General features: G+C 38.9%; 1 protein-coding gene across 2 annotated transcripts in view; it reads right to left on the minus strand.

The window, feature by feature from the left end:
• LOC106060739 (leukocyte surface antigen CD53-like) overlaps positions 1-26,648 on the minus strand; it is a 32,174-nt gene extending 5,526 nt beyond the window's left edge. Inside the window, exons 1-8 of one of the 2 annotated variants that reach the window (XM_056011153.1) lie at positions 26,520-26,648; positions 24,456-24,546; positions 18,988-19,084; positions 18,353-18,519; positions 15,694-15,768; positions 15,044-15,148; positions 13,400-13,480; positions 10,219-10,302 (exon numbers count right to left, since the gene is read on the minus strand). In XM_056011153.1, coding sequence (XP_055867128.1) covers positions 10,219-10,302; positions 13,400-13,480; positions 15,044-15,148; positions 15,694-15,768; positions 18,353-18,519; positions 18,988-19,084; positions 24,456-24,509 — 663 coding nt within the window. In that variant the 5' untranslated portion in view covers positions 24,510-24,546; positions 26,520-26,648. Of the gene's footprint in view, positions 1-10,218; positions 10,303-13,399; positions 13,481-15,043; positions 15,149-15,693; positions 15,769-18,352; positions 18,520-18,987; positions 19,085-24,455; positions 24,547-26,512 lie in introns of both variants that reach the window. The other variant, XM_056011152.1, reaches the window with a different exon arrangement.
• Between the last annotated feature and the right edge of the window lie 83 nt (positions 26,649-26,731).

Genomic DNA, 26,731 nt, shown 5'->3' on the forward strand with positions numbered 1-26,731 from the left:
TATCTTCTATGGATTTCGGTTTCCTCTCCAACAGAAATATTTTTAATTCCTCCTGACACTCGTACATCACTTTGTCCAGCATGAGAAATGTCTTAAGACTGTCAAAGGTTTTTTCTACCTCAGCGGTTTCTATCCAGTTATCGAAATGGCTGCTCATTTTGTCCAAGAAGGTCTGCGGATCATCCTCTGGTTCTATCTCACAATTAACAAACTGTTGGCGATAGAAAGCTTCTGTTTTCCCGAAAGTTCGAAGTAGTTGTTCTTTCACAATGCTGTAGTTACCCTGGTTCATACATATTTTTGAAGGCACCTCCGCTGTAAATGATCTCGACAATAAGAATGTCCATTTGTCTTCAGGGTACTCCAGTTCTCTCATTTCTATTTCGAACTTCTTCAAAAAAATGTCTATGTCCATTTTGTCTTCGTTGAATATCAAACCTTTATATTTTGCCAGTTTATTCCCTGTAGAGTCACTCTTTCTTTTATCATCCTCTTTTCCTTGGTCTGTTTTTAACTTTTTCTCTGCTGTCTCTTTTTCAAACGCTAATCTTTCTCTTTCAATGGCAACTAATTCATTATCTCCTTATCCTTTTCTCTTTCTCTTTTGTCTTCCTTATCTAATCTCTCCTTTTCTTTTTCCCTTTCCATCGCTAATCTCTCCCTCTCCATCAACCTTTCTTGTACGTATTTTCTTAGTTCTGCCCCTTCAAGCTCCAACAACCTTCCCTCTTCCTTCAACGCTGCTACCTCAGCCTTGTCCGCCATAGTCGATTACTAATAATATCGAATCGAATGTTCTCCTGTCTCTAGATCTAGACTTTACTATCTCTACTGTCTGTTGACATGAGATCCACTGTGTATAGAGGGATACGTCTTCATATTGGATGAAACTCTTTAGACATGAAAACGACAAATCACAGTTTATAAATACTTTAATCTTTATTAATACTGAAAACACTTTCTTGTTCATATTCCTCCATTTTGGTTCTTCTCTCCTTTCAACACGCATTCGCACCATTTCACATTTACACTAAGATGCGCACGTAACAGTCTGTAATCTATAAGTAATACCAAAAAGTTTGAAACTCATTAAGGCTGCTAATGTAGTGTTTATAGTTTTCAGACTACATACATGTATAAATAGAATACATTATGTAAGCCTACGAAAGCATACATTCAGTTTTCGATGCGTTATCAAACTTTATGTTTTGAATAGAATTAGTCTTACACCTATGATAAAACACATGGGCGTAGACGAGAGGGGAGGAGTTCAAACCATCACTGGCCTCAGATCTCATTGTCTGAAAGGGAAACTTTATATACTTCCTGAGTGCAGCCAACTTAAGCAAACTACAGTCACCAAATTTCATGAACGTAGCCAAAAGGGGTTTTGTGGTTTCCCTCCCCCCCCCCCTTCCAATACAAAACTAAAAGCATTTTACCATTTTCTACCAGTCGCTGGACTCCAGTGAATAGAAGATTTAGTTTTTAATCTTTTTAGCGGAAGAGTAGCAGGCTAATTGCACTGTAGATACCTTAAAATAAGCATTTTTTAAAGCTTAAAATAACGGAAATAATGCTTGGATCCGGGGCGAAACCACTGGGGTAGCTTACAGCGCTCCCCCAGACTCCCTAGCTGTCCCTTGGCGGTGTATACTGCCTTTCACTAATTATAGGAAGAGAGTATTCTAGGGTAGAAAAAACGTTTACAATAATGAAAGATAAGAATGTAATGAAGATTAATTACATATACACACACTAATATATATATATATATATATATATATATATATATATATATATATATATATATATATATATATATATATATATATATATATATATATATATATATATATCTGTGGCATTTTACGTCTCGTGAGACGATCTTTTCCCTTTGCAACTTCTTGTGTGACTAAAGAGGCCAATCCTTGATACACAGCTGCGATCACAGGTTGGGCATATAAAATCACCAGGCGCCATTGCATTTTCACCCTTCTTTCTGCTTCTGTTGTGTATGACATCTGCAATCTGTGACCCTTCCTTTATGCTCTCTCTCCATGTGGATCTGTCCAGTGCCACCTCTTCCCAGTTGCCAGTGTCGATTTTGAAGAGCTTCATGTCGCGTTTGCATACATCCGTATAACGTAAAAGTGGGCGACCAGCGGCTCTCCTGCCTTCAATTAGATCGCCATACAGGATGTCCTGTGGAAGTCGACCTACTGGCATTCTACGAACGTGGCCAAGCCAGCCAAGGCGTCTGCTGCTGATAACAGAGCGGATGTCCTGGCATCCTGCTCTATGTGGCACTTCCTCATTTGTTATCTTATCTTGCCACCTTATTTTAAAGATCCGCCTTAGGCATCGGAGGTGGAAGACATTCAGCTTTTTTTCCTGCCATGAGTAGGTTGACCATGTTTCACTTCCGTACAGCAAGGTGCTCAACACACAGGTCCGGTAGACTAGGGCTTTAGTACTGCTAGTCAGCAATATGTTGTCCCAGACTCTTTTCTGCAACCGTGACATGGTGGCCATTGCCTTGGCTATCCTGTTGTTTATGTCTTTATCCAGTAGAGTGTTGTTGGATATGATGGAGCCAAGGTAACAAAAGTGATCAACAATTTCTAGTGGTTGGCCATTAATGCTTACTTGAGGTGCAGTGTTTGTGTTTTGGACAAGTATCTTAGTCTTGCTTTGACTGATGTTTAAGCCGAACTTCTGGCAAGCAGCAGATAGTTTGTCAACCATGGACTGTAGCTGAATATCAGAATCAGCCACAATAGCTGCATCATCAGCATACAGGAGTTCCCTGACGAGTAGCTTCCTAACCTTGGTTTTTGCCCGCAGCCTTGATACATTAAATAGTTTTCCAGAGGATCTTGTATGGAGAAACACACCTTCGTTTATGTCGCTGTACGCATAATGCAGTAGACAGGAGAAGAATATGCCAAACAGAGTAGGTGCGAGCACACATCCCTGCTTGACACCACTGCAAACCTCAAAAGGTGCTGATTGGGCTCCATTGAATTTGACAGTACATTTAGTTTCCTCGTGAAAACATTCAATTAACTTCAGTAGTTTGGGAGGGCAACCTATTTTCCTCAGGAGTTTGAAAAGGCCACTTCTGCTGACCATGTCAAAAGCTTTAGTCAGATCGACAAAAACAATGTAAAGGGGTCTGTCTCTCTCTCTGAATTTCTCCTGCAGTAGTCGTAGAGAAGATATCATGTCTATAGTGGACCTACCACTCCTGAATCCACACTGAGACTCTGGGTAGACTCTAGAAGCTATCACTTGCAGCCTGGATAGTGCCACTCTAGCAAAGATCTTGCCCACTATACTGAGGAGAGAGATACCCCTATAGTTGTTGCAATCACTCCGATCCCCTTTGTTCTTGTATATTGTGACTATAGTTGCGTCACGCATGTCCTGTGGGACATGACCTGTTTCCCAACAGCGGCAGAGGAGAATATAGAGTTCAGGGAGCAGCAGTGATTCGTTGACTTTCACTACTTCCACTGGGATACCATCACTCCCAGGAGATTTTCTATTTTTTAAGCAGTTAATGGCTTTTTTGAGGTCACTAAGGCTCGGAAGCTCATCCAGGCATTCCAGTACTGGAAGATCTGGTAGAGAAGCCAGGGCGACATCGTCTACTGTATTCTGTGTGGCATAGACTTCGAGGTAGTGTTCTGTCCACCGTTCTAGCTGCTTGGTTTGATCTGTAATTTTTTCTCCTGATTTGGATAGAAGGGGGGCAGGCTTAGACACTGCTGGACCCAGGGCCGCTTTAATGACATCAAATAGAGCTTTGCTATTTCCTGAGTGGAGACTGTCTTGGATTCTGTTGCAGGTATCCCTCCAGAAGTTGTTAGCACATTTTCTAGCCATTTGTTTTGCCTCTTTATTAGCACTTTTGAAGGCCTCCAGAGATTTTGGATTAGGCTTTGTCTTGTGAGCGAGGTGTGCAGATCGTTTTTTCTCGATGCAAGGTTCCATATGTGCTAGATTCGCCTCAAACCAGTCTACATTTTTGTGTTTTTGAGGCCCAAAGGCGGTGATTGCCGAACTGTAGATTACGTCTCTTAATTTCTCCCATCTGATCGAGATGTCTTCTTCATCACTTAACGAGGGGATTGAACTGTTCAGGAGCTCGCCAAAGAGTGCATACTTCTCTGGGTCACCTACATGGTTGACGTTAATTCGCCTAGTTCTGGGTTGAGTGGAAGTGTAAGCCTTCTTGAGAAGTAGTTTGATTTTGCTTAGCACTAGTGAATGGTCTGAGTTGCAGTCCGCACTATGGTATGAACGGGTGTGGATGACACTTTTCAGATCCATCCTTCGGGTGATGCAGAGGTCAAGCTGGTGCCACCTTTTTGAGCGTGGGTGCTGCCAAGAGACTTTATGGCGTTCCTTGCCAGAGAAGAATGTATTTGTTACACACAGTTCATGAGAGCTACAGAACTCAAGTAGCCTTTGGCCATTGTCATTTATTGTCTGTCCAATGGCTGTGTGAAGCGTCTAGTGTGGTAGCTTAACTTGTTGCCACCGCTGGCTAGCATTTGTGAAAGGGGAGCAACTTTGTAAGTCTCTCTTGCCAGTACATAGCCTCTCCACAGCAAGTCCTATGCAGTACCTCCTCGTGGTGGCAGATGGAAACTGAGGCTGCGAAGCCTCAGGCTAAACTGCAAGGGTCTCGGAGGAGGTTTGGCCCCAAGATGTGAGGCAGGCATGGCCCGTCGGCGTGCGGACACGCCCTGTTGCCCACAAACCAAACCCCTAGCTATAGGTCAATAGCCGCACTGCCTTGTGTGTGTGTCCCTGTAAGGTCTAAGGCTAAGGGAGTAAACCCTAACAGAAAATCCGGTCCTGGAGCCCCGTAGGCGGGGGGACAGTAGTAAGACTACTGCTCTCTGGCAAACTCCTGCAGCCACCTGTCCCCAAATTGTGATGGCTCGCCATCCCTTTGGACCCGGTCAGTATGGAAGAGAGGCGGGTGCTGACGTGTGGGCAGCCCAGCACTCGCAAATTTACCGCCCAGGCTTTCCCCCAGCAATGGAGAGGTCACTCCATCTCTGACAGTAATGTCTTTGAAAAAACACGGAGAGTGGTAGTTACCGGTGATAAGTTCCTAGCCGATTGGCGTAAGCTGGAACGCCAGGGACCACTCTTGACGGTAGGAGGGGCTTTTTAGCCTCACTGGATAGCTACTGCCTGCCTTAAGCCGAGCAGCCCTCGGACAATAAAGTGCTATCCCGCCACAGCTTGCCGCACCACTGGGTGCTTGGTGCTAAGACAAAATCAAAAAGCAAGCTGCTCACCCGCACCTGCAAATAAAATGAAAAGAAAACCCTCAACATTAATGCGTTTAGCAAGCTGGAACATACGGACAATGTGTCCTGGCTTCAATACTGACCCTGAACTCGTCACCAACATGCGACAAACAGCTATCATCGACAGAGAACTCAGCAGACTAAACATTGATGTGGCCTGCCTGCAAGAAACCAGACTGGCAGACAGTGGATCTCTTACAGAAAGCAACTATACATTCTACTGGCAAGGAAAACCAGAACAAAGCCCTAGAATACATGGCGTCGGCTTTGCAATAAGAAACAGTCTCGTCCCCTGCATTGCAATGTTTCCCATTGGCAATGAAAGAGTAGCACACATGAAATTTGCATCACCGCAAGGCAAAGTTAATATAATCTGTGCTTACTCACCAACCCTTGCTGCACCAGAAGAGGACAAAGACAGATTCTTTCAAGCTCTAGAGGACGTAATTAAAAGTATTCCAAAGTCCGAGCACCTCTATATAAATGGAGACTTTAATGCCCGTGTTGGTGATGGAAATGATGCATGGCCAAAATGCTTGGGACCTCATGGTGTTGGCAAAATAAATGACAATATATATATATATATATATATATATATATATATATATTGCGTAGGGGGTTTAAAATCCTCCCCCTACACCGAAAATATATGACATGCCATTTGTGGGCCGGTTTATAAGGTAATGCCCGGGCCGATTTTGATACCCAGTCCGCCCCTGGTTGCCAGTACACCAGAGATAGCTGTTGATGCGGAGGTTGGGACCCCCCAGAGTGGCGAAGACTTCAAACTAAAAAAGCGATTCCGCTCTAAAGAGTATGTGAGGTCCGCTCCTGGGTCTCCGACAAAATTGAAAAGGAAGAGATGCTTATCTGCCTCCTCGTGTGAGGATCTTTTCGCGAGCCCGCGTATTATAAGATAAGTTGTAAGCCCTCCTAACACGAGTCTTGATGTTAGTGCATTGGACATTCCTGAGACTCCACCCACATTGGTTATAGATGAGGGGGGGACAGCCATAATTAACCACTAGAACTGGTTAAATTTACTTTTACACCCAGTCATGACAGACATTACAATCTTATCATTAAATATACGTAGTCTTAGAAACAAGCAAAAATACATTGTTCACCTATCCAGAAAATACAGGCCAGACTTCATTTTCATTCAAGAAACAAATATAGACACACATTATAAATCACGCAAATACACATCCGACATAGGGCTGAAAGAGGGCTGGTTTAGCCTAGGTAACGAGTGTAGAGGGGTAGCTATTTTTCTAGTCTCAGATAGGTTTAAAGTAGTGCATGCATTTAATGACACCAGGGGAAGAATAGTAATCATTAGAGTAGAATCAGGAAATCAAACATTTACACTTGCAAACATCTACGCACCAGCAAAGAGCGCGGGAAAACAGAATTTTTTTGAAAATGTAATCGATATACTAAACAATAATTATAGAGAAGATACGCTTATCATAGGGGGGGATTTCAATTACATAACTTCTGCATTAGATAAACAGACTACTTTGGCAGTGGGCCCTCCCTCTCGTAAAACCTTTCCGAATCTTAATTTCTTAGAGGAGATAGAGAGGAATTTTAATTTAGTTGATGCTTACAGGACACTAGAACCTATGGGTCGTGACACCACCATGGTGCATAGGTCATACCCCGTCTCGACGCGCTTAGATAGAGTGTATGCTCCTAATCATTTCTATATAAGTCGGGTGTCACATCTGGAAGAAATACTAGAATACACAGACCACAAAGCGGTGTTAGTTACTTTGGACATAAAAAACAAAGAAATTAAAAGAAAGTCATTCCACTGGAAATTTAACAATTCTCTGTTGGAAATTCCCCTTTTCGTGGAGTTAGTTTCTACTAATCTAAATTCTTACTTACAAGATATACAAGATCCACATTTCGATTTAACACAGACATGGCCACTTCTAAAAAGTTCTATCAAGTAGCAAAGCCAGTTATCTAAATTAGCTCAGGGACAGGAGGCAAGAATATGAACAACTCAAATACACATTATTACACACAGATGATGAAATCGTTAAAACAGAAACTCTTTTAAAACTAGAGGAATTAAACAAGTATACTTATAGGGGTGCTGAGATTAGGTGTAAAAATTATTTAAGTAATGAAGGTCCTAGTAAACTATTCCTATCGTTTGAACAGAATGTACAATCAAGCAAAATAATAAGCAACATCATAGATAGTGAGGGGAATAAAGTAGATGATTATGAAGATATTAAGAATATTTTTACAAAACACTTCACTACTATATACAGTGAAGAGCCAGTATATACTGATGCTCAAGATAATTTTCTAAAATTTTGCAATCAGCTGGACAAGACAGATGAAGATCTTTTAGGGAGTGCATTTACGCTAGACGAACTCAGGACTGCCCTGGACTCGACTAAGAACAATAAATCACCCGGTCCAGATGGCTTAACATTTGAACTCTATAAAACCTTCTTCCCCCTGCTTGGTCCTCTCTTACTGCGACTATATAGCGACGCCATTAAACTGGGACATTTTCCTCCAAATTTTAACGAAGCATACATCACACTTTTACCTAAGAAATCTGAAAATAACACTTCACCTAGCGACTATAGGCCCATTTCACTTCTCAACACGGACTATAAACTTCTCACAAAAATGATTTTCCTAAGAATGAAACCACTCATAAACCAACTTATCGGACATAACCAGTACTGTTGTATCCCGGACAGAAACATAGACGGCATGACGCATTTTTTACGGGATTTTATCATGTACAGTAAGGATAAAAACCTCAATGTGTCTCTTTTATCTGTAGATCAAGAAAAAGCCTTTGACCGAGTAAGCCATAGCTTCCTGTTCAAGGTGCTTGAGAAATGTAAAATAAGTTCCCTGTTAATCAGATATATAAAGCTTGTCTATACCAATGCAACAAGTAGATTGATAATTAATCATTCTCTCAGTAGGAGTATCCTCATACAAAGGTCTGTCAGACAGGGCTGTCCTTTATCCCCCTTCTTGTATATCCTTTGCTTGGAACCATTCTTGGAATCTGTAAGATCTGACCCATCTATTATTGGGATAAATATACCGGGTCGTTCCTTCTCAACCATCAAAGTCAAAGCCTATGCGGATGATACAACCTTTTTTCCATCTTCAGAGCAAGATATTGAGAATATACTAAAGAAATTTACACTTTTCGGAGAAGATAGTGGTTCAAAAATAAATATAAATAAATCCTCTGTAATGGGACTAGGGAAATGGAAATTCAAAGAGAATTGCGCTTTCAGAATTGTTGATAAAATCAAGATTTGTGGTATTGTCTATACCTGTAATCCTTTGTTCTATTGTAAAGACCAGTGGGAGAATATTTTTGTCAAAGCCTCAAACTTAATTAAACTTTATCAGCACACAGGTTCTACAATATTTGGTAGAGCTGTATTGATAAATAGTTTGGTCATTCCAAAGATTGTCTATTTAGCTAACATTACAGAGCCACCTCCTAAATTCACAAACAAGCTGAACAAGTTAATTAGAAGCTTTATATTTAAAAACATTATTAGGAGCATTAAGCACACTACACTCACTCAAAACAAAGAGGATAGGGGGGATAAACTTGCAAGATGTTAAAACAAAAATACAGTCGCGAAGGCTAAAATTTGTAGGTCAAGTAGTTAGGAACCCAACAAACTTTCCCTTGACAATTTACTATTATGGTTTAAGATTAAGTAGTCTTCTTCCAATACACAATGATACCCCTCACTATTTTGGTACAGTTACCTGGTAATGAACATTTAATACACAACAAAACCAAAGAATCATACACAACACTTAAAAAGCTGTTACAGGAAAGCCTAGTGAATAGGATTAAGTGGGGGAGAGTTCTTGGGGTGACAGAATTCAAGGACACATTCATAAACCTACACAGTAAACATATCCCACCAAAAGCTAGAGAGATTAGTTATAGACTTATCTTTGGGATGACCCCTATGGTTAGAAGACGGGCAAATGACCGTGAATGTATATTATGCCACCTTGAAAATGCTGATAACGAAAAACACATGTATTTGGAATGTCCATTATTCCTTCAGGGTAGAAGTACTGTAATGGACCTATTGGAAGCAAACTGTGGCAATTATGTAAATGTTAACTGGTCTATTATTTTAAACAAGCTGCCAAAACTAAAAAATAAAATGATACATAACTTTAACTTGATTATTGTTTCCGAATACAGGAATCTTGTTTGGGCTAGCTGGCTAAAATGTCTACATAATAATAAGGTGTTTGATCCTAATCACTTGGAATTAACATTTAGGAAAATAATGGACTTTAGGGTAGAGAATTATCTAGTTTGATTTCATATACCTGTACAATGCTCATGTATTTTTTTAGAAATAGGGTGTTGGGCGTCAGGGATATCTGATATTGTGTTGATTGTTCTGGAGTAGAGTATACTTGTATCATTTTTCTGTCTTTAGGGGGTTCATTGGTTAGGTAGTATGTCTTTGATATTAAATAATATTTCTATGACTGTTAAAAAAAAAAAAAAAAATGTCTTTTGCCATAATGTTGGCGGCCTACAAAAAAAAGCACTACATTAATTTTCCTTTTTTCTGACAGTTCCACAAAGTCGTGCCCAAGAATAAAAAAAGAAAAGGCCACTGCTGTAAATAGTTAAATCCACAGAAATTCAGCAACTTCTTCTCCTCTGTCACTAAACACTTTGGTCGTCCCAAACTATCGTGATCTAGCTGGACTGTGTCATTAGTATTATTAAAAATTTACAAATTTGGGAAACTCCAACCCTTAGCAACAGGTCCTGACATATTTGTATCTACTAAGATTTTAGACCGCGCCACTCACAACGTGAAATATGATTTACCTGTAGAAGTATAAGCAACAGCAAGATGGTGGTGATCCAAGCAAGATTTTTCTGTATTTCTTCCATAAGTTTCGTATAACATCCCTATGTAAGGGAGACAAAAAAGAACAATACTTATCTAGGTTTTTTTTCTTGATTATCTCCCCTGCTGTATGTTACCTCTTCATATATGCGTTTTAAAAGGTTAATGATAATACTAGAGCACTTATATAAACGGAAAGATGACTTATAGTAGGCTTCAACACTGACCTGTGACGTCGCAACCCACATGGCAGTGGAGACTAATAGCTCCTTGTCCTTGCCACATAGTACACAACGGTGGTCAATGTTATAATCTTACCAGAAGGCCAATCTTATAAATTACCAGGTGGCCAATCTTAAAATCCTACCTGGTGACCAATCTTGTAATCTTACCTGGTGTCCAATCTTATAATCTTACCTGATGTTCAATCATATTATCTTACTATTGATACTGAACTTTTCTTAGGTCGCTAATTATCATCAATTTGAGGCGTGGACATTAGTTACGGTATGTCAGTAGGATGTCGCCCACAGTTCCCACCTCTCTACGAAGATAATGTTTCGAAAGGAACCACAGTGTGGCAATGGCAGGGACTGCTATGGAAGTGTCTCTAAAGGAATGCCAGAGTTTTTTCCATTGCATTGTACGTAGTTGTAAAAAAGCTTCCATGACCCTGTCGATAATCCAGGCGCCGTTCCTCAAGGGACGTTACAACACTGGCGAGTCCTGCACGGTTACCATGGTAAAACAGAGTAGAAGGGTGGGAGTTCCCATTGTGCTCGGCCTTCGGCCATGTTTTCTAGTTCAAGCGCCCTTAGTGCCCAACACATTGGAAAAAGCAGTGTTTTAAAAAGACGTTGACCTCTTGCAGACAGAGCGGTTTGTTCAACCAGGCTTGCAAGCCCAGAGCTCAAAGACAATCAAACGGTTTCTACCAGGACGAAGCATTGTGTTTAAAGGTCACCGAGTTCTGATTTGTTTTCTTCTCAGAATTGACTTCAAAAGGCTTTTCCATATTTATAGCCACAATGGAAGACAAAGTTTGAATTCAGAGTTTCCCTTCTCTTTTAGTGGCTGCCAACCAAGGCTATTGAGCTAATCCTTTCCAAAGCTTGTTAATTTAGACGCCTGTTGCTCACATCTATCCCCTCTCCTGTTAGTGATAACAGTTCCGCAGGACCAATATCTGAACCGCACACAAAGGCCAGGACTTAAAACTTGTTTTGCAGGGACAATTACAGACGAACGCATAAGATATTTATTAATATCTTCTGTTGCTTTCCATTACTCCGAGGTCATTGCTATATACTTTAAACTTTAAACATAATGTTTCTACTCCCTTGTCTGTGATCCACTGACAGGATGGGTCTGACACTGGCATTCATTGTTGTTTTTTTTAAGATAATTTTTTTTTAAAGTTGTAAGCTAAGTGGGTTATTTTCATCCTGTAGGTCATGATAACCTCACGTCTTTACGTTGTAGCATAGCCTATATAAAATTCTTTTTTTTCCATTTCTTTTTTCCCGTCGTAGTTCTTTCCCTTTTTATTCATTTTTTCCATCTTTGTTACTCTCTTTCACCAGAGGCGCGGTGGCTGAGTGTTACATCGTTTGACTTCTGAACCGAGGGGTCTATGGTTCAAATCCTGTTGAAGACTAAAATTTTTCATTTTGGAATGTGGAATCCACCCAGCTCTAATGGGTACCTGACATTAGCTGGGAAAAGCAAAGGCGATTGGTCGTTGTGCTGGACACATGTTACTCTTGTTAACCGTGGGTCATTTATATCACCTGGCCTATAGATAGCAATTTTACTTTTAAAGAAGCTTATATTAACTGAACACGTAGCCAGCATAACGACCAACTTCAGTATGCGATTGTTGTGATACAGTTCAATGTATGGCTTTTTATTATTTTTTTTTTTTTTTACAAAGCTTATATCAACTCACTCTCTCTGTATGTATGTCTGGTAAAAAAGTTTGTACACGTCATTTTTCCGACACCCAATCTCGGATCAAAATTTTGCACAAGTATTTCTTTTACTTGACGACACACGAATCAAGTAAAAAACATAACCAATTAGTTAATTAACGATTGGTAATTTATTATTTTGTTTGGTATCTCAAACAAAGGAAAGAGAATTAGTCCCCTTTATAGGTCGCCAATTAGAGGTATGTATTTGACAATCAATCTTCTATTTTTATAGGCGCCTCGCTAGCAGTGTGGTATGTTGGCAGGTTTAGGCTTGAGTCATGAGATCGCCCCTTTTTTTAAAATGCTGTTAAAATGAGAATACTTTAAAAATTCACCCAGGTATTCCTTTCTTTCTTTCCTCCCCCCCCCCTTTTTTTTCCCCAATTTTCCAAACTGGTCCAGATAAGTGATAGGTTAACAGTGTATTAAGAAAGCTAAAAAGCATTAAATTGCGATAAACAAAAACAATTGGTAAAAAATATGTGTAATCGCACTGATTTATTGTAGCTGGTCTAGATTCTAGATCTGTTGCACATTTAATTACATGACTGAACTAAAGTAAATGACACAATTACACTTCTTAAAATTTTACTTTTTTTAAAGTATTTTTTTATGTTTCTTTCCTCTTTTTTCCATTTCTTTTTTCCATTTCTTTTTTCCATTTCTTTTTTTTCTATTTCTTTTCTCTATTTTTCCTTAATTCGTACTTCTCTTTCTTTCTTATTTTTTTCTTTTCTACCTTCTTTCTTCTTTTCATTCTTTCTTCATTCTTTTTTTCTAGCTTTCTCTTTTTTTTCTTTCTTTTCTTTCTTTCTTTCTTTCTTTTTTTCTTTTTCTTTCTTTTCCTTTCTTTTTTTTTCTTTCTTTCTTTTTCTTTCTTTTTTTGCTTTTTCTTTCTTTTTCTTTCTTTTCCTTTCTTTTTTTTTTCTTTCTTTCTTTTTCTTTCTTTTTTTTTCTTTCTTTTTCTTTCTTTTCTTTCTTTCCTTTCTTTTTCTTTCTTTTCCACCTTTTTACTTTCTTTCTCTTTAACTAATTCTTTTTCTTCCAGTCTAGTATCCTACTTCTCCAACTATTCGTCCCCCAATTCTTACTACAATTCTTTGTGTGTGTGTGTGTGTCTAATCTAGCAACCGATTTGTTTTTCTTCTGTTCCTAGCATAAAGACTTGACGTCTGATAGGACTTACCATCGTCTGGTTGTGAGCACGACAAGACTGGGAGGACTTCCCGCCAAAATCTGACTCTCCGGTGATGCCGCAGCATTGAAACTGTTCACAAAGAAAAGCAGACGTCATAGCAGACGTGAGAATTTCTTTAGTACCGGGGCGGAATTACCAGATCTACATTTAACTCAGCAAAAGCTATTTTATCTCATCTTTTTTTTCTTAAAGGGGGGGGGGGAGAGGTAAAGGCTATCCTCTAGGTCATAAATTCCGAAACTACTAACCACGGGACAAACCCTGGCCGTTACTATCCGGCCTTTCCAATCTATAGCCCACAGTAAAAGCCGTCGAAGCTCAAATTGGCTTATTGTTATAGAAGTCAACACACTGGCTGGCGAAAAACTCCTCAATACTGTGAAGAGACGAAAGCTGACCTGGTTCGGTAATATTGTAACACATAATGTTTAAACTACTTCCTGCGGGACAAACCCTGCCCGTTATTATCAGGCCCTTCCAATCTTAAGCCCACAGTAAAAGCCGTCTAAGCTTTAGCTTGGCTTGTCCTTATACAAGTCAACACTCTGGCTGGCAAAGAACTCCTCAATACTGTGAAGAGACCAAAGCTGGTTCGGTCATATTTTAAGCCATGACTCACTGTCAAAAGTCATCCTTCAAGGTTCAGTGGACGGGGCACGAAGAAAGTGTCGCCTAAATAAAAGCTAGCTGGACAATATAAAATAATGGGCCGGCCTTTTTCTGGACATCCTGCTCAATACAAATGCTTACGTGGGAAAAGTTGGAGGGATTTAGTTACGCGAACTGTCACAGCACCACTACGAACTGTCACAGCACCACTACAAACTGTCACAGCACCACTAAGAACTGTCACAGCGCCACTACGAACTGTCACAGCAACACTACGAACTGTTACAGCAACACTACGAACTCTCACAGCACCACTACGAACTGTTACAGCGCCCCCAACGAACTGTCACAGCACCCCTATGAACTGTCACAGCACCACTACGAACTGTCACAGCACCACTACGAACTGTCACAGCAGCCCTACGAACGTTCACAGCACCACTACGAACTGTCACAGCACCCCTACGAACTGCCACAGCACCACTACGAACTGTCACAGCACCACTACAAACTGTCACAGCACCACTACGAACTGTCACAGCACCACTACAAACTGTCACAGCACCACTACGAACTGTCACAGCACCACTACGAACTGTCACAGCACCACTACGAACTGTCACAGCACCACTACGAACTGTCACGGCACCACTACGAACTGTCACAGCACCCCTAAGAACTGTCACAGCACCCCTAAGAACTGTCACAGCACCACTACAAACTGTCACAGCACCCCTACGAACTGTCAGAGCACCATTACGAACTGTCACAGCGCCCACTAGAATCAAAATTAACTGGCAGATGAGAAGTTTAATTTCCCTTGGGGTCTATGATGTTTTCATTAAAGGCCGAGAGGGAACTTGTTGGGGAAGGATTATGGACCCCAAGACAAGGTTGTGTACCACTGCTGTAAGTCTAGGTCAATCGAGAATAAACGTTTTAAGAACGACATCATCAACAACAAAAGCACTAGCAGCTACAGGAACCACAACTACAGACACTACTGGCCTCCGAATGACTTACATAGACATGGATGAGGTTCAGGGTTTCGCTGAAGGTGTCATTGCCCTGGTCCACGTACTCGTTACGGACTTTCTCCTTCAGATCTTCTTTAATGTTCTTATGGAGCTGTGGAAGCAGCACTGCATCAACAAAGAGCTACTTACATTCTGTAGGTCTAACTTATGTATAAATGTTTATTAACTAATGTTGCTATTGAGCCATTGTGATAGACTTTATTGTTTTTCCAATAGTAAGTCCTTTTAACATTGTTAAATTCTTTTAGAAGTAAAGGATTTAAATAAAGTAATACATTTCAACCTATACCAAAGCGTGCATGTTAAGTTTTGAAGCAACAAACTAAACCATCTTTTTGAATTATATCTTAAAATATTTTTGGCCAACGAAGATATTTATATCCTTGGGTTCTCATCAGATAAAAAAAATCAAATAAATCAAAATTTCCTTTCTTTTTATTATTATCGCACTATGAAGAACACAAAATACGATTACCTTTTTATTTTTGAGATCTAAATGTGAGCTATTTTGCGACTTTAGAGTTATTTAATGAATTAGTTTCCTCATAAATTTGCGACATATTTAAGTTGAGTAAACATGGGAATTTTGAATAAAAGCTAAGCATTAAATGTATGCAAAAAGCAGTTTTACAGTACCACCGAGTTGCTGTTCAAAAACAGGATGCACAAAGTGATTTCTGCTACGACCATCAGAAACACAAGCAAGGCGTACTGAAACAGAGCAACACAAATGAACATGAAATACAAATAATACTTTAAATTAGAGGCAAGTGTTTATTGTTGGGAAGGAAGAGGTGACTCCAAACCTCTGCTGCCTTGCAACAACACCCGAGACAACCCTGAAGAAAACAAGGAACCGGTAAGCTTTAGTCACGATGACCTGCTGACTATAGTAAAAAAAAAAAAGGAAACTAAATCTCTATGGTCATATTGCAAAATCTTCAGGACTCGTAACGACCTTCCTTCAGGGAAAAGTAACAGGAAAAAGAAGAAGAGGCAGACAGAGAAAGCGATGGTAAGACAACAAAAAAGAATGGACGGGCCTGTCATTGAAAGAGGTTGTATCCAAAGGAGAGGAATGGAGAAAATCGGTTGGCAATTCTTGTGTGTTGCTTAAACGATAAATTGAAGGTGAAGCTTTAGTCAGCAGACAGCACAGGATGCTTCACGACCGAGGCCAACGATTGAATCTATTATCTTGTACACACTGAGCAACACAAAGAAATCACATTTTATTTGTAAGAATAAATATTACCATTATTTCATATGTATTAATTAAACATATTCATTCTACAATAGTATACTCTGTATCAGGGGCGGACTGGGTGTCAATATTGTCCTGGGCATTTCTTTACAACCCAGCCCATAAATTGTCTATCATATGATGGGGAGCTAATTAAAAACTACTGTCCTCATTAATCATCATCATTATGTCATTATGTTAATTTTGATGATGTATCAATTTCTGCAAGCATGTATACAGTGAACTCTATAAATAAAGTACAAGCGTCCTTAAGTTGCTTTTTAACCGCTCAGTGTGTAGGCTCTAAAAGAATTGAACCTACAGTGTCACAGAGGCATCCATGCGGTACTTTCTGTGGCCTTACCGGATCATTTGGGTACCGGCCCAACGGGCATTTAAGCGAATGCTCGTATAGCCAATCCACCCCTGCTCTATATGCCCTGGTCCATATTTTCTTTTCGGACATGCTGATGAATCATTAAATATATATAATTTTATGCCTTTTAGGATCTTCTCCGCCTGATTAAAATCTAATAGTAATCTTCAATCTAGGTTCTGAAACGAATAATCAAGATATCTGTACAGTATGTGTCATTGCACCTAGTTTTATTGAATAGTACATACAACTGTCACTAGAAAGTCTTCAAAAATTTAGGACTAATTTAATAAAACAAAATTGTTATTCGATACATGTAGAGCGTGTAAGCTATTAAATTAATAACCTATGTATTTTATATCACGTGACATTTATACGCTCAATAATATTCTCTTGACTTATGTGAATGTAGTTAAGTCACAGTGGCGAAGCTAGGGATTGGGGGGCTCGGAGGGGCTTGACCTCTTTAGGGGCCACTGCATTTTCACATTCGACATCATGACATGAAATAATGGTGTAATATTTAATGTAAAAAAACAACTTCGGAAACTCATTTGGGGGCCCACCTAAAGGGGGGGTCCCCGGGGATGTTCACATTTGGAGTCTACCTAGCTACGCCACTGTTTAGTAAATTCCCAAATCAAAACTGCGGCAATGTTTATTTCCTGGCCCCAAATAGTGACAACAATGACACATCATTGCTATATGCTATAAAAAAGCTAACAAGATCCTCGAAATAAAGAATCACCCTTTGTGTCAGGATTTTGTGATTTTACCATCACAAAAGAGATACAAGACACCGATAGCAAAGACAAACAGACACAAACACTCTTTTGTTCCCCTGGCAATCAAATCATTAAATAAGAACAATCTGATATAAACTTTGTCACATGTAAATTATGAGTGAGTCTGGTGTGAATGTACACTTTGGTTTCTTATAGTTATAATGTTTTTTGTTTGGTGTAATGCACAAATTGTAAGACAAATTTCTTTACGGATAATAAAGAGTATTATTATTATTATTATTATTATTACAGTAACGATACAGTATGGGTGTCCTCTGATTGTGGCAATGTAGATCATGATTTAAACAGTGCTCTTAAACCGAAGTATATTAAAGACTACCGCCATGCAGAGGCACAGAGAGGGGTGGGGGCAAGGGGGAAGAATGCCCCGGGTGGCGTCACACACAGAGAGAGCCGCCTATGGGGGAGGGGGGGTGCCAGTAAAGTACCTTGACCCGAGCACACCTTTGGCTCATTAAACCTGTGCCGCTATGACTTTAAAAGGATAGTGATGCATGAGTCGCGTAAAAGGGCCGTATTCTCCGTCGGGAGACATTGGTCTAAAATGAAAAAAAAAAATTGGACTTTTCCTCTGTTGTTTACCACCTTTGTTTTACATGTTTCGGATGTTCCTCCAAAGTTGAAAAATGAAGATAATCTACTTCCTAGCTCCAGCCTCCCTCAGGACGACGGGATATGGCAGCGGAAAGGTTTTGAACCCGGGACCGTCTAACAGACCGAGCGACAGTCCGAGCAACAGCACGACCAGGACTCCATTAGTCTATATCACTCATCATTAATACAAAGATGAGAAGTTTAAATTGATACCATCCTTCGTTACAGCCATTGAGATGTAGACGGTCCTGGATTATAACGTCTGCATGTACTTACAACGATGTAGAAAATATCTCCACAGGTCAGACAGACAACGAGAATCGCCATTAGACTTAAGAGTGCTAGGAACATTCCAACCAGTGCCAGGGCTAGGCCAAACTCATTGGCGATAGGGAATTCCTTCATGTCACGTAACTGTTTTGGTAAGGTGTAACCTGCGTCCTCTGTTCAGTGTAAGGCAATACGATCAAAATGTAAGCTTCGCAAATCATTATACAAATACTTCTAGGAACAAGACCAAAAAAAAAACTTAAAAAAAAAAGGCTTATAGGTTGAGTGCATTTGTATCATTTACACACTATCTACCCTATAATTAAATTTGTAATATATCTAGAGATTCTAGACCAACAACAATAAATCTGTTCGATTAATAATATATTAATATTAATAATCAGGAGTCGATGACGAGCACAGTGTTACACCATGGTAGAACCTACGTCACTTTCGAACAGTGTTAGTACCTGCAAAGAACCTTTGGATACATCATTTGCGTGGAGAGGGCGACATCATTTCGACCTTAGGCAATGCCCAGGCTTTCATCATATCGAGATTAACTAAACAATAGTAGAAATTGTTGGTGATTTAGGCATTAGAAGGTGTAGTGCAGAGTTACGTAGACAGCTAAATCTTACCTGAATATTTTTCTGACCTCTCCACCAGGTCAGGCAAGTGGAGGTAAGGACTGAAGTAGAAGGTCATTCCAAATATTATCATCAACAAACCTGCCACCTACGAGTATCAATAATGTATACAGTTCAATGAATGGGGACAGACAAGGGAGATGGATGTCTGGGTAAAATCAAGGGACATAAACATTTACTAAAAAACAAGGGAGATTAGTACGAAATATATATGTATAGACAAAGGAAACATATATCTAAGTTTAGATATCGCCACACATGACTACTTGTAGTCAATTAAAAAATATTAGTATGTATAAATATGGAAATATATTACACCTTACAGACGTAGAAAATATATGAATATGTAATCACAAGGGAAATAAGTGTACATCAGCCGCAAAGGTTACTTTAAGGAGTTTTCCCTTTCCCCTAACTTTGTGGTCTATAGGGCAGATGATATAAAGGTCATCTGTTTCTGTGGCCTACGGTTAACGAGGGTGTCATGCACAACGACCGAACGCCTTTAGTTTTTCCCCAACTAATGTCAGGTACCCATTAGAGCTGGATGGACTCAGAGGCGCCCAACAATCCCTAAATTAAGAATCCCAGTCTTCAGCAGGATTCGAACCCGGGACCCCAGGTTCGGAAGCCAAGCGCTTTACTGCTCTACCACCGCGCCTCCATTATGGCTCAATGAAACATATTAAATAAGCATGGGCGCCCACAGGATTTCTTGCAGGGGGTACAAGTTGCCACCTATGGCTTAAAGTGGTAGTGTCAACTTGTTTATTACAGAGAATATTAAAGAAAAGAACAAGTGTCCCCCCCCCCCTTTCCTATACGATATAAAGTTCAATGTTAATACTTGTTGCATGAATAAAACAACATGTCAACAAACTATTTACTGTACAGGTTGCGGCCCCAGCATCCCGACGGTCGCTCAAACAAAAAATGCAAACGCATCTAAAACTGTCAATACCTTAACTACTGAAAAGCTTCTCGTCGATATGGACAAGCGGGCGATGAACGCTTAACTGGCAGTGCTGATATTCTACTTTACGTTGTAATTCTTGCGTCGTTTTAGGATGTAGACAAAACAGGTTGAACTGAGCATTAGTATTGCTTGAAAAGTGAGACGTTAATGAAGAAACTAACGAATCAAGATACGGAATGTAAAGCCGTGTTCTGTAATAAACCCAAAATCTAAATATGTTGTTTTTGCTCGGTGTGTCTGTCGACTGCAAATTGTCGGCAGCAGCACAAAGTCAATACCAAGTTTGTCTGCCAGCAGTCTTGCCTTACTTGGCATGTCATCCCTGAAGTGTTCCTCGGCATGGTCAAGTATGTCATTGATTAATGTGCTGTTAAGTTGCCACTTATGCTATGATGGACAGACGGAAACTGGTCCCAAGATGAATAACTGACGACAATTAAAAGACAAATCAAAACACACGTGAAGCAGGCACTGATTACACATATGCAGTTTTTCTGGTTTCAATTACAGCCGTTATTTTAAAATACGCCAAACAGTGAAAGTTGTGACTTAAAGAGCAAGTGAATTCGTATTTCTCAAGTCTACCGTGTCTCACACAAACGAGGTAAATTTAGCACCAACGCACTCCCTTGACACCAACAGCATTACTGGTATCTGAAACGTCATTCAGTTCGTTGATAACAAGGTTAAGTGTTAAAGACGCGGATTGGACAAAGACTTGCTTTTGGATATTTTCCACGTCTCCTTGCCTGAACACAGTTCTGAATGCTGTCCCTTTAGACTCAGAGGGCATAAAACTATCATAAACTGGTGGACGTATTCATCCTGCTATTTTATCGAGCGCTAACAATGACCTCAACTTCCCAAGACGTAAAGACATTGACCATTATAACTGCACTCTTTAATCCTGTTTGAAGAAACAACGTCCACTTGTATGAAATCGAAAAACAGCTAATAAGAATTTTTCCTACAAGACAAATAACAACAAGAACAAAAAAAACAACAAAAAAAAAAACTTTGTATCATTTTTTAGGCCTTTACTAAATAAAATGATAACTATAATTAAAGTCAGCTAAGGGTGTGGCCAAATATGTCGGTCACAGCTTGGGCGGCGTATCCACCGGAAATACTGCTTTCCTCTTTCATCTTCGGACTCGAAGACAAGCCTTATAATTATGTGCAAATGAAAACAAATCCTCACGACTAACGTGTTATGCAATATTGAATTGCGAGCCTATAATAAAGCGCACATGGTCGGGCATGAACTAGATCTAGGTATTTAAGTTTCTTACACTAAAAGCTTATCCATTTTCACTTTATTTCAGTGGAAACACTACATGTTAAGTTGCTACTTAGAAGTTAATTGATTTAAAGGCGTAAAAACTGGCTATAATTTGACTACTCAGAATACAGATGAGTGCACCCATCAATTCCTGATAAGCCTGAGGCTAGTCTACTACAACTGTACTTCAGTCACCAGTGGAAACACTACATGTTTAGTTGCTACTTCGACTTTAATTGATCTGATGGTGCAAAAAAAAAATGGCTAGAATTTAGCTATTCAGAATCCAGGTGGATGCAAGTGCACCACCTTGCACCTACCTGCAGGCACCCATGTAGGTGAAGAAATGGATAAGAAAATAGGATGTTTATAATACATATATAAGTAACATCATAACAGCAAGAAACTTAGAGGTAATGGGGATCGACCCGTTAAAGTTTTAATTCCCTGGAATATAATTGTACTTGTACCGAGTCACCGAATGGAAGAATGTAACGTACACTGTATATCACTAAAAGATTTATATCTCAAGAGTGCACAACCCAGAGTCCATCAAGCCAGTCAGAGAAACTTAATCTAAAGCTTTATAATGTTTGAGATATGTTTAGATTGATCAATATCAACCTATAACAACACTCTCTGTCAAGCCTATAACAACACTCTCTGTCAATGTTATAATAACACTCTCTGTCAATCTTATAACAACACTCTCTGTCAATCTTATTACAACACTGTCTGTCAATCTTATAACAACACTCTATGTCAATCTTATAACAACACTCTCTGTCAATCTTATAACAACACTCTCTGTCAATCTTATAACAACACTCTCTGTCAAGCCTATAACAACACTCTCTGTCAAGCCTATAACAACACTCTGTCAATCTTATAACAACACTCTGTCAATCTTATAACAACACTCTCTGTCAATGTTATTACAACACTGTCTGTCAATCTTATAACAACACTCTATGTCAATCTTATAACAACACTCTCTGTCAATCTTATAACAACACTCTCTGTCAATCTTATAACAACACTCTCTGTCAAGCCTATAACAACACTCTCTGTCAAGCCTATAACAACACTCTGTCAATCTTATAACAACACTCTGTCAATCTTATAACAACACTCTCTGTCAATGTTATAACAACATTCTCTGTCAAGCCTATAACAACACTCTCTGTCAATGTTATAACAACATTCTCTGTCAATCTTATAACAACACTCTCTGTCAATGTTATAACATCATTCTATGTCAAGCCTATAACAACACTCTCTGTCAATGCTATAACAACACTCTCTGTCAATCTTATAACAACACTCTCTGTCAATCTTATTACAACACTGTCTGTCAATCTTATAACAACACTCTCTGTCAATCTTATAACAACACTCTCTGTCAATCTTATAACAACACTCTCTGTCAAAACTATAACAACACTCTCAGTCAATCTTATAAAACCACTCTCTGTCAAACCTATAACAACACTCTCTATCAAACCTATAACAACACTCTCTGTCAAACCTATAACAACGCTCTGTCAAACCTATAACAACACTCTCTGTCAAAACTATAACAACACTCTCAGTCAATCTTATAACAACACTCTCTGTCAATCTTATAATAATACTCTGTCAAACCTATAACAACACTCTCTGTCAAACCTAGAACAACACTCTCTGTCAAACCTATAACAACACTCTCAGTCAATCTTATAACAACACTCTGTCAAACCTATAACAACACCCTCAGTCAATCTTATAACAACACTCTCTGTCAAAACTATAACAACACCCTCAGTCAATCTTATAACAACACTCTCTGTCAAACCTATAACAACACTCTGTCAAACCTATAACAACACTCTGTCAAACCTATAACAACACTCTCTGTCAATACGATAACAGCACTCTCTGTCAATCCTATAACAACACTCTCTGTCAATGTTGTGAATGCATTATTACGATGTTATAAAAAAACAACGTAAGAACAAGTATTGACCAGTTCCCCAACTGGCTGCTGATTTACTTTTACAGTCACGTTGAAGTCTTGAGATAGATTCATAGAAAGTCCCAGGGCTAGTTCGAATCCAAGTTTGAAGTGTCAAACCATTCCTCAGTTAACTAGCCACATTTGATTTTACAAGTGTTTTTTAAAAGGTATTTTTAAAGGTATTTAATTAAAATTTAAAGGTATTTGACTATATAGAAGACTTGATTGGTACAAGGTACGCTAGTATCAAAGTTAAAGTAGTTGGACTACAATTTAAAATTCCCAACTCAGCCCATAACTCTGCTAACAGACACTATTGCTGGCTCTATTGAGCAATACTATAGTATAAGAAATAGTTGGTAAATTTTTGCCATGGTTTTAACAATCCTTCCTTGTTTCGGGATTTTTTTTTTCAGAAATGCAGATTATTAAGTCATAGACCATATCTCCAGCAGGATGGACGCGGAAAGGGTTTGAACTCGGGACCATCAGTCCATGCACATACCACAAGACAAAGTAGCTAACTATCGTTACAGCGTTCCTTAAAAAAAACTAATTGCATTCAAATCTGTCGATAGCTTTTCTTAGACACGTTGTTAATTATTTATTAAGAGCTCACACATCGGTTATATTCCTTTATATTTTGCTTTCGTTACCTTGACCTGTTGTTTTTCTTATTTGTAACTGAAATTTTGATTTAATTGGGTTGTTGGCCAGCAATCCGAGGGTAAGAGGGGACATTACAGACACACCGGGTAACTGAGTTTACTTTCAGATAGGGCGCCCTAACCTTAATACAACGCCTTCATTTATGCAACGCATACAGTTTATTCGGTTTACTCCAGGCATTTTATTACCTCGGCAATGTAACTTAACACATTTGGAGGGCTATCTGTTCTTCATTACCTGGGGGGGGGGTGCGGGAGGTTTGCTAAATAGGAGATGGACAACTCCTCAAGAGAACTGTTGCACTATATACAGGGGTTCTCAACCTGTGGATCGCGACCCCTTTGGGGGTCGATTGACGATTTGCCAGGGGCCGCCCAAGACCATCGAAAATAAGGATTGTTATTGTCTATTCTTCTATTGCTGTATGTGTGTGTGTGTGGGGGGGGGGTCGCGGAAGAGTGGGGGGTTGTAAAAAGGGGTCGCCGAGCATAAAAGGTTGAGAACCGCTGCACTAGAAACTAAATCATTGTATTTACCAAAACAAAGCAGTTGATTGACAGGAACACGAGCTTGGCTACAGCCCCCAACATTCCGAGATACGAGAATAAACTCTAAAGGAAATGTCCTCTGAAATAAATTCAGTTATAGAGATACATTCAAAACTAGGATTCTCAAAGAAAAGATTCGAGAAACAGAATATATGTTATCAATTATATATCTGATGTTGTTTTTGGTTTTAATTTAATAAGAAGTAGATCTAGAGTCATATTTGGAGCGAGATAGTCAAGCTTTTGAATCTTAAACATATCTAGAAGTTTAAGTATAGAAATAGTTGGCTGCTTTAAAAACAACTTGCATCTCACACATTTTATGGCTGTAGATCGCTCTTCTAGAGACAGGTCCCGCCCACAATTAAAAGTGCCTCTTGCTCGGGTGATAATGGAGCCAATCTTTTTCGTCTGGCTCGTTTTTTTTTCTTTCAGCACTCAGGTCATCTCCACCAAACTTGTCGTCGGCCCCTGCAGGCTCGTTTTATCTCACGCCTCACCTTCCCCTTTACGTATCTCTTAGTCTGATGAACCGTTTGGGTTTTCTTCCTGTCTTTTGCCTTAGGTTGAATCTAATTAATAGACAGAACCGTCCATTCTTTTAAATTGTTTTTCCATCAATTTGTATTCCTTTTTTTCCTGCTATTGTTACCTGAAGGAAGGTCTTTGCGAGCCCTTTTTTTTTTTTTTTTTTTTTTTTTTTTTACAGTTGTTAGCAGGTAATCTTGGGGTCTAATCGCTGTACTAATCCTGTTTCTAATCTCTTTGTTTGCGATTCGGTCTTTGCATGTGATAATTAGGATCTTTCTGTAGCATCTCGATTCCATTGCTAGGATCCTCCTCTCTTGTTATGCAGTCAGCGTTCAAAATTTGCTAGAATATAAGAATATGTCATCACCAATGAGCGCATCAATAAGATTTTAATATCGAGGGCTATGTAACTGTCTTTCCAGACTTCTTTTGGAGTTTTGCAAGTGCTGCTGTGTACTGTGCAGTTCGGGCCAGTAGTTCAGATTGGTTTCCTCAACTGTTAGTTGCTTTGGATCTTCTGAGATTATGCTACAAACTGATGATGGCAGGACAGAAGACTTAAAAGTAAAGTAACAACTATACATAAAACATTAAACCATAATCTTGAAATACAAAAACAAAACCTAATAAAATACTCAGAAAGACACAAAGATAAAAGCACATTCCTTGTTCCCTACGCTAGGACAAATTTGCACAAACGCTGCTTCTTTCCTTGTGCTATTAGAGCATCGAGTGCCAGCCAAGAAAACCAAATGACTTGGCAGATCGTAACTCAGTGATTAACATACATGGCTAGATTGAATTAGAAACAACATTTGGACGTAATCACCTTCTTTGTTGAAGTGACGTCTGCATTTTATAAGATAAGATAACGTCTGATATGCTAATAATTTACAAGAGGAGAAAGGACGAGCTCTGTTGTTAAATCTTGTACAAAAGTTGTATTTAAAATTAAACGGAAAGTGAAAAAGTAGAATGTGGAATAAGACGACATTATGTTTCTATTTATCTTATCTCTCACCTATATCTAGAGTTTTTAAGCTCTGAAGTAATTGTATAGATGATGATAAATAAATAAAGAAATCTTATCTCTCATCAATATCTAGAGTTTTTAAGCTCTGAAGTAATTGTATAGATGATGATAAATAAATAAAGAAATCTTATCTCTCATCAATATCTAGAGTTTTTAAGCTCTGAAGTAATTGTATAGATGATGATAAATAAATAAAGAAATCTTATCTCTCATCAATATCTAGAGTTTTTAAGCTCTGAAGTAAATGTATACATGATGATAAATAAATAAAGAAATCTTATCTCTCATCAATATCTAGAGTTTTTAAACTCTGAATCCAATGAATACATAATGATAAATAAATAAAGAAATCTTATCTCACATCTATATCTAGAGTTTTTAAACTCTGAATCCAATGAATACATGATGATAAATAAATAGGTGCATGAGGTATAATTCCCTATTCTCTCTAAAGCTAAGACAGTATTATTATTTCTCTTACCAAATACCTAGATATTAAAAGAAAACGCTAAAATTCTGCTTGGCAGAATTTAAGAAATCTTCTTTTTTTAAATAACGTCTGTATTTCATAAGATAAGATTACATTTAAGTTTAAGATTTGACTTAAAAATATTCTTTTGTTTCTTTGAAACAGGAAGGAAGTCAATATACCTTATTTAAAAAATAAAAAACAGAATTTATCAATTTAGTAGAACAAACC

The sequence above is a fragment of the Biomphalaria glabrata genome, chromosome 14, assembly GCF_947242115.1.
Source record: "Biomphalaria glabrata chromosome 14, xgBioGlab47.1, whole genome shotgun sequence".
NCBI lineage: Eukaryota > Metazoa > Mollusca > Gastropoda > Planorbidae > Biomphalaria > Biomphalaria glabrata.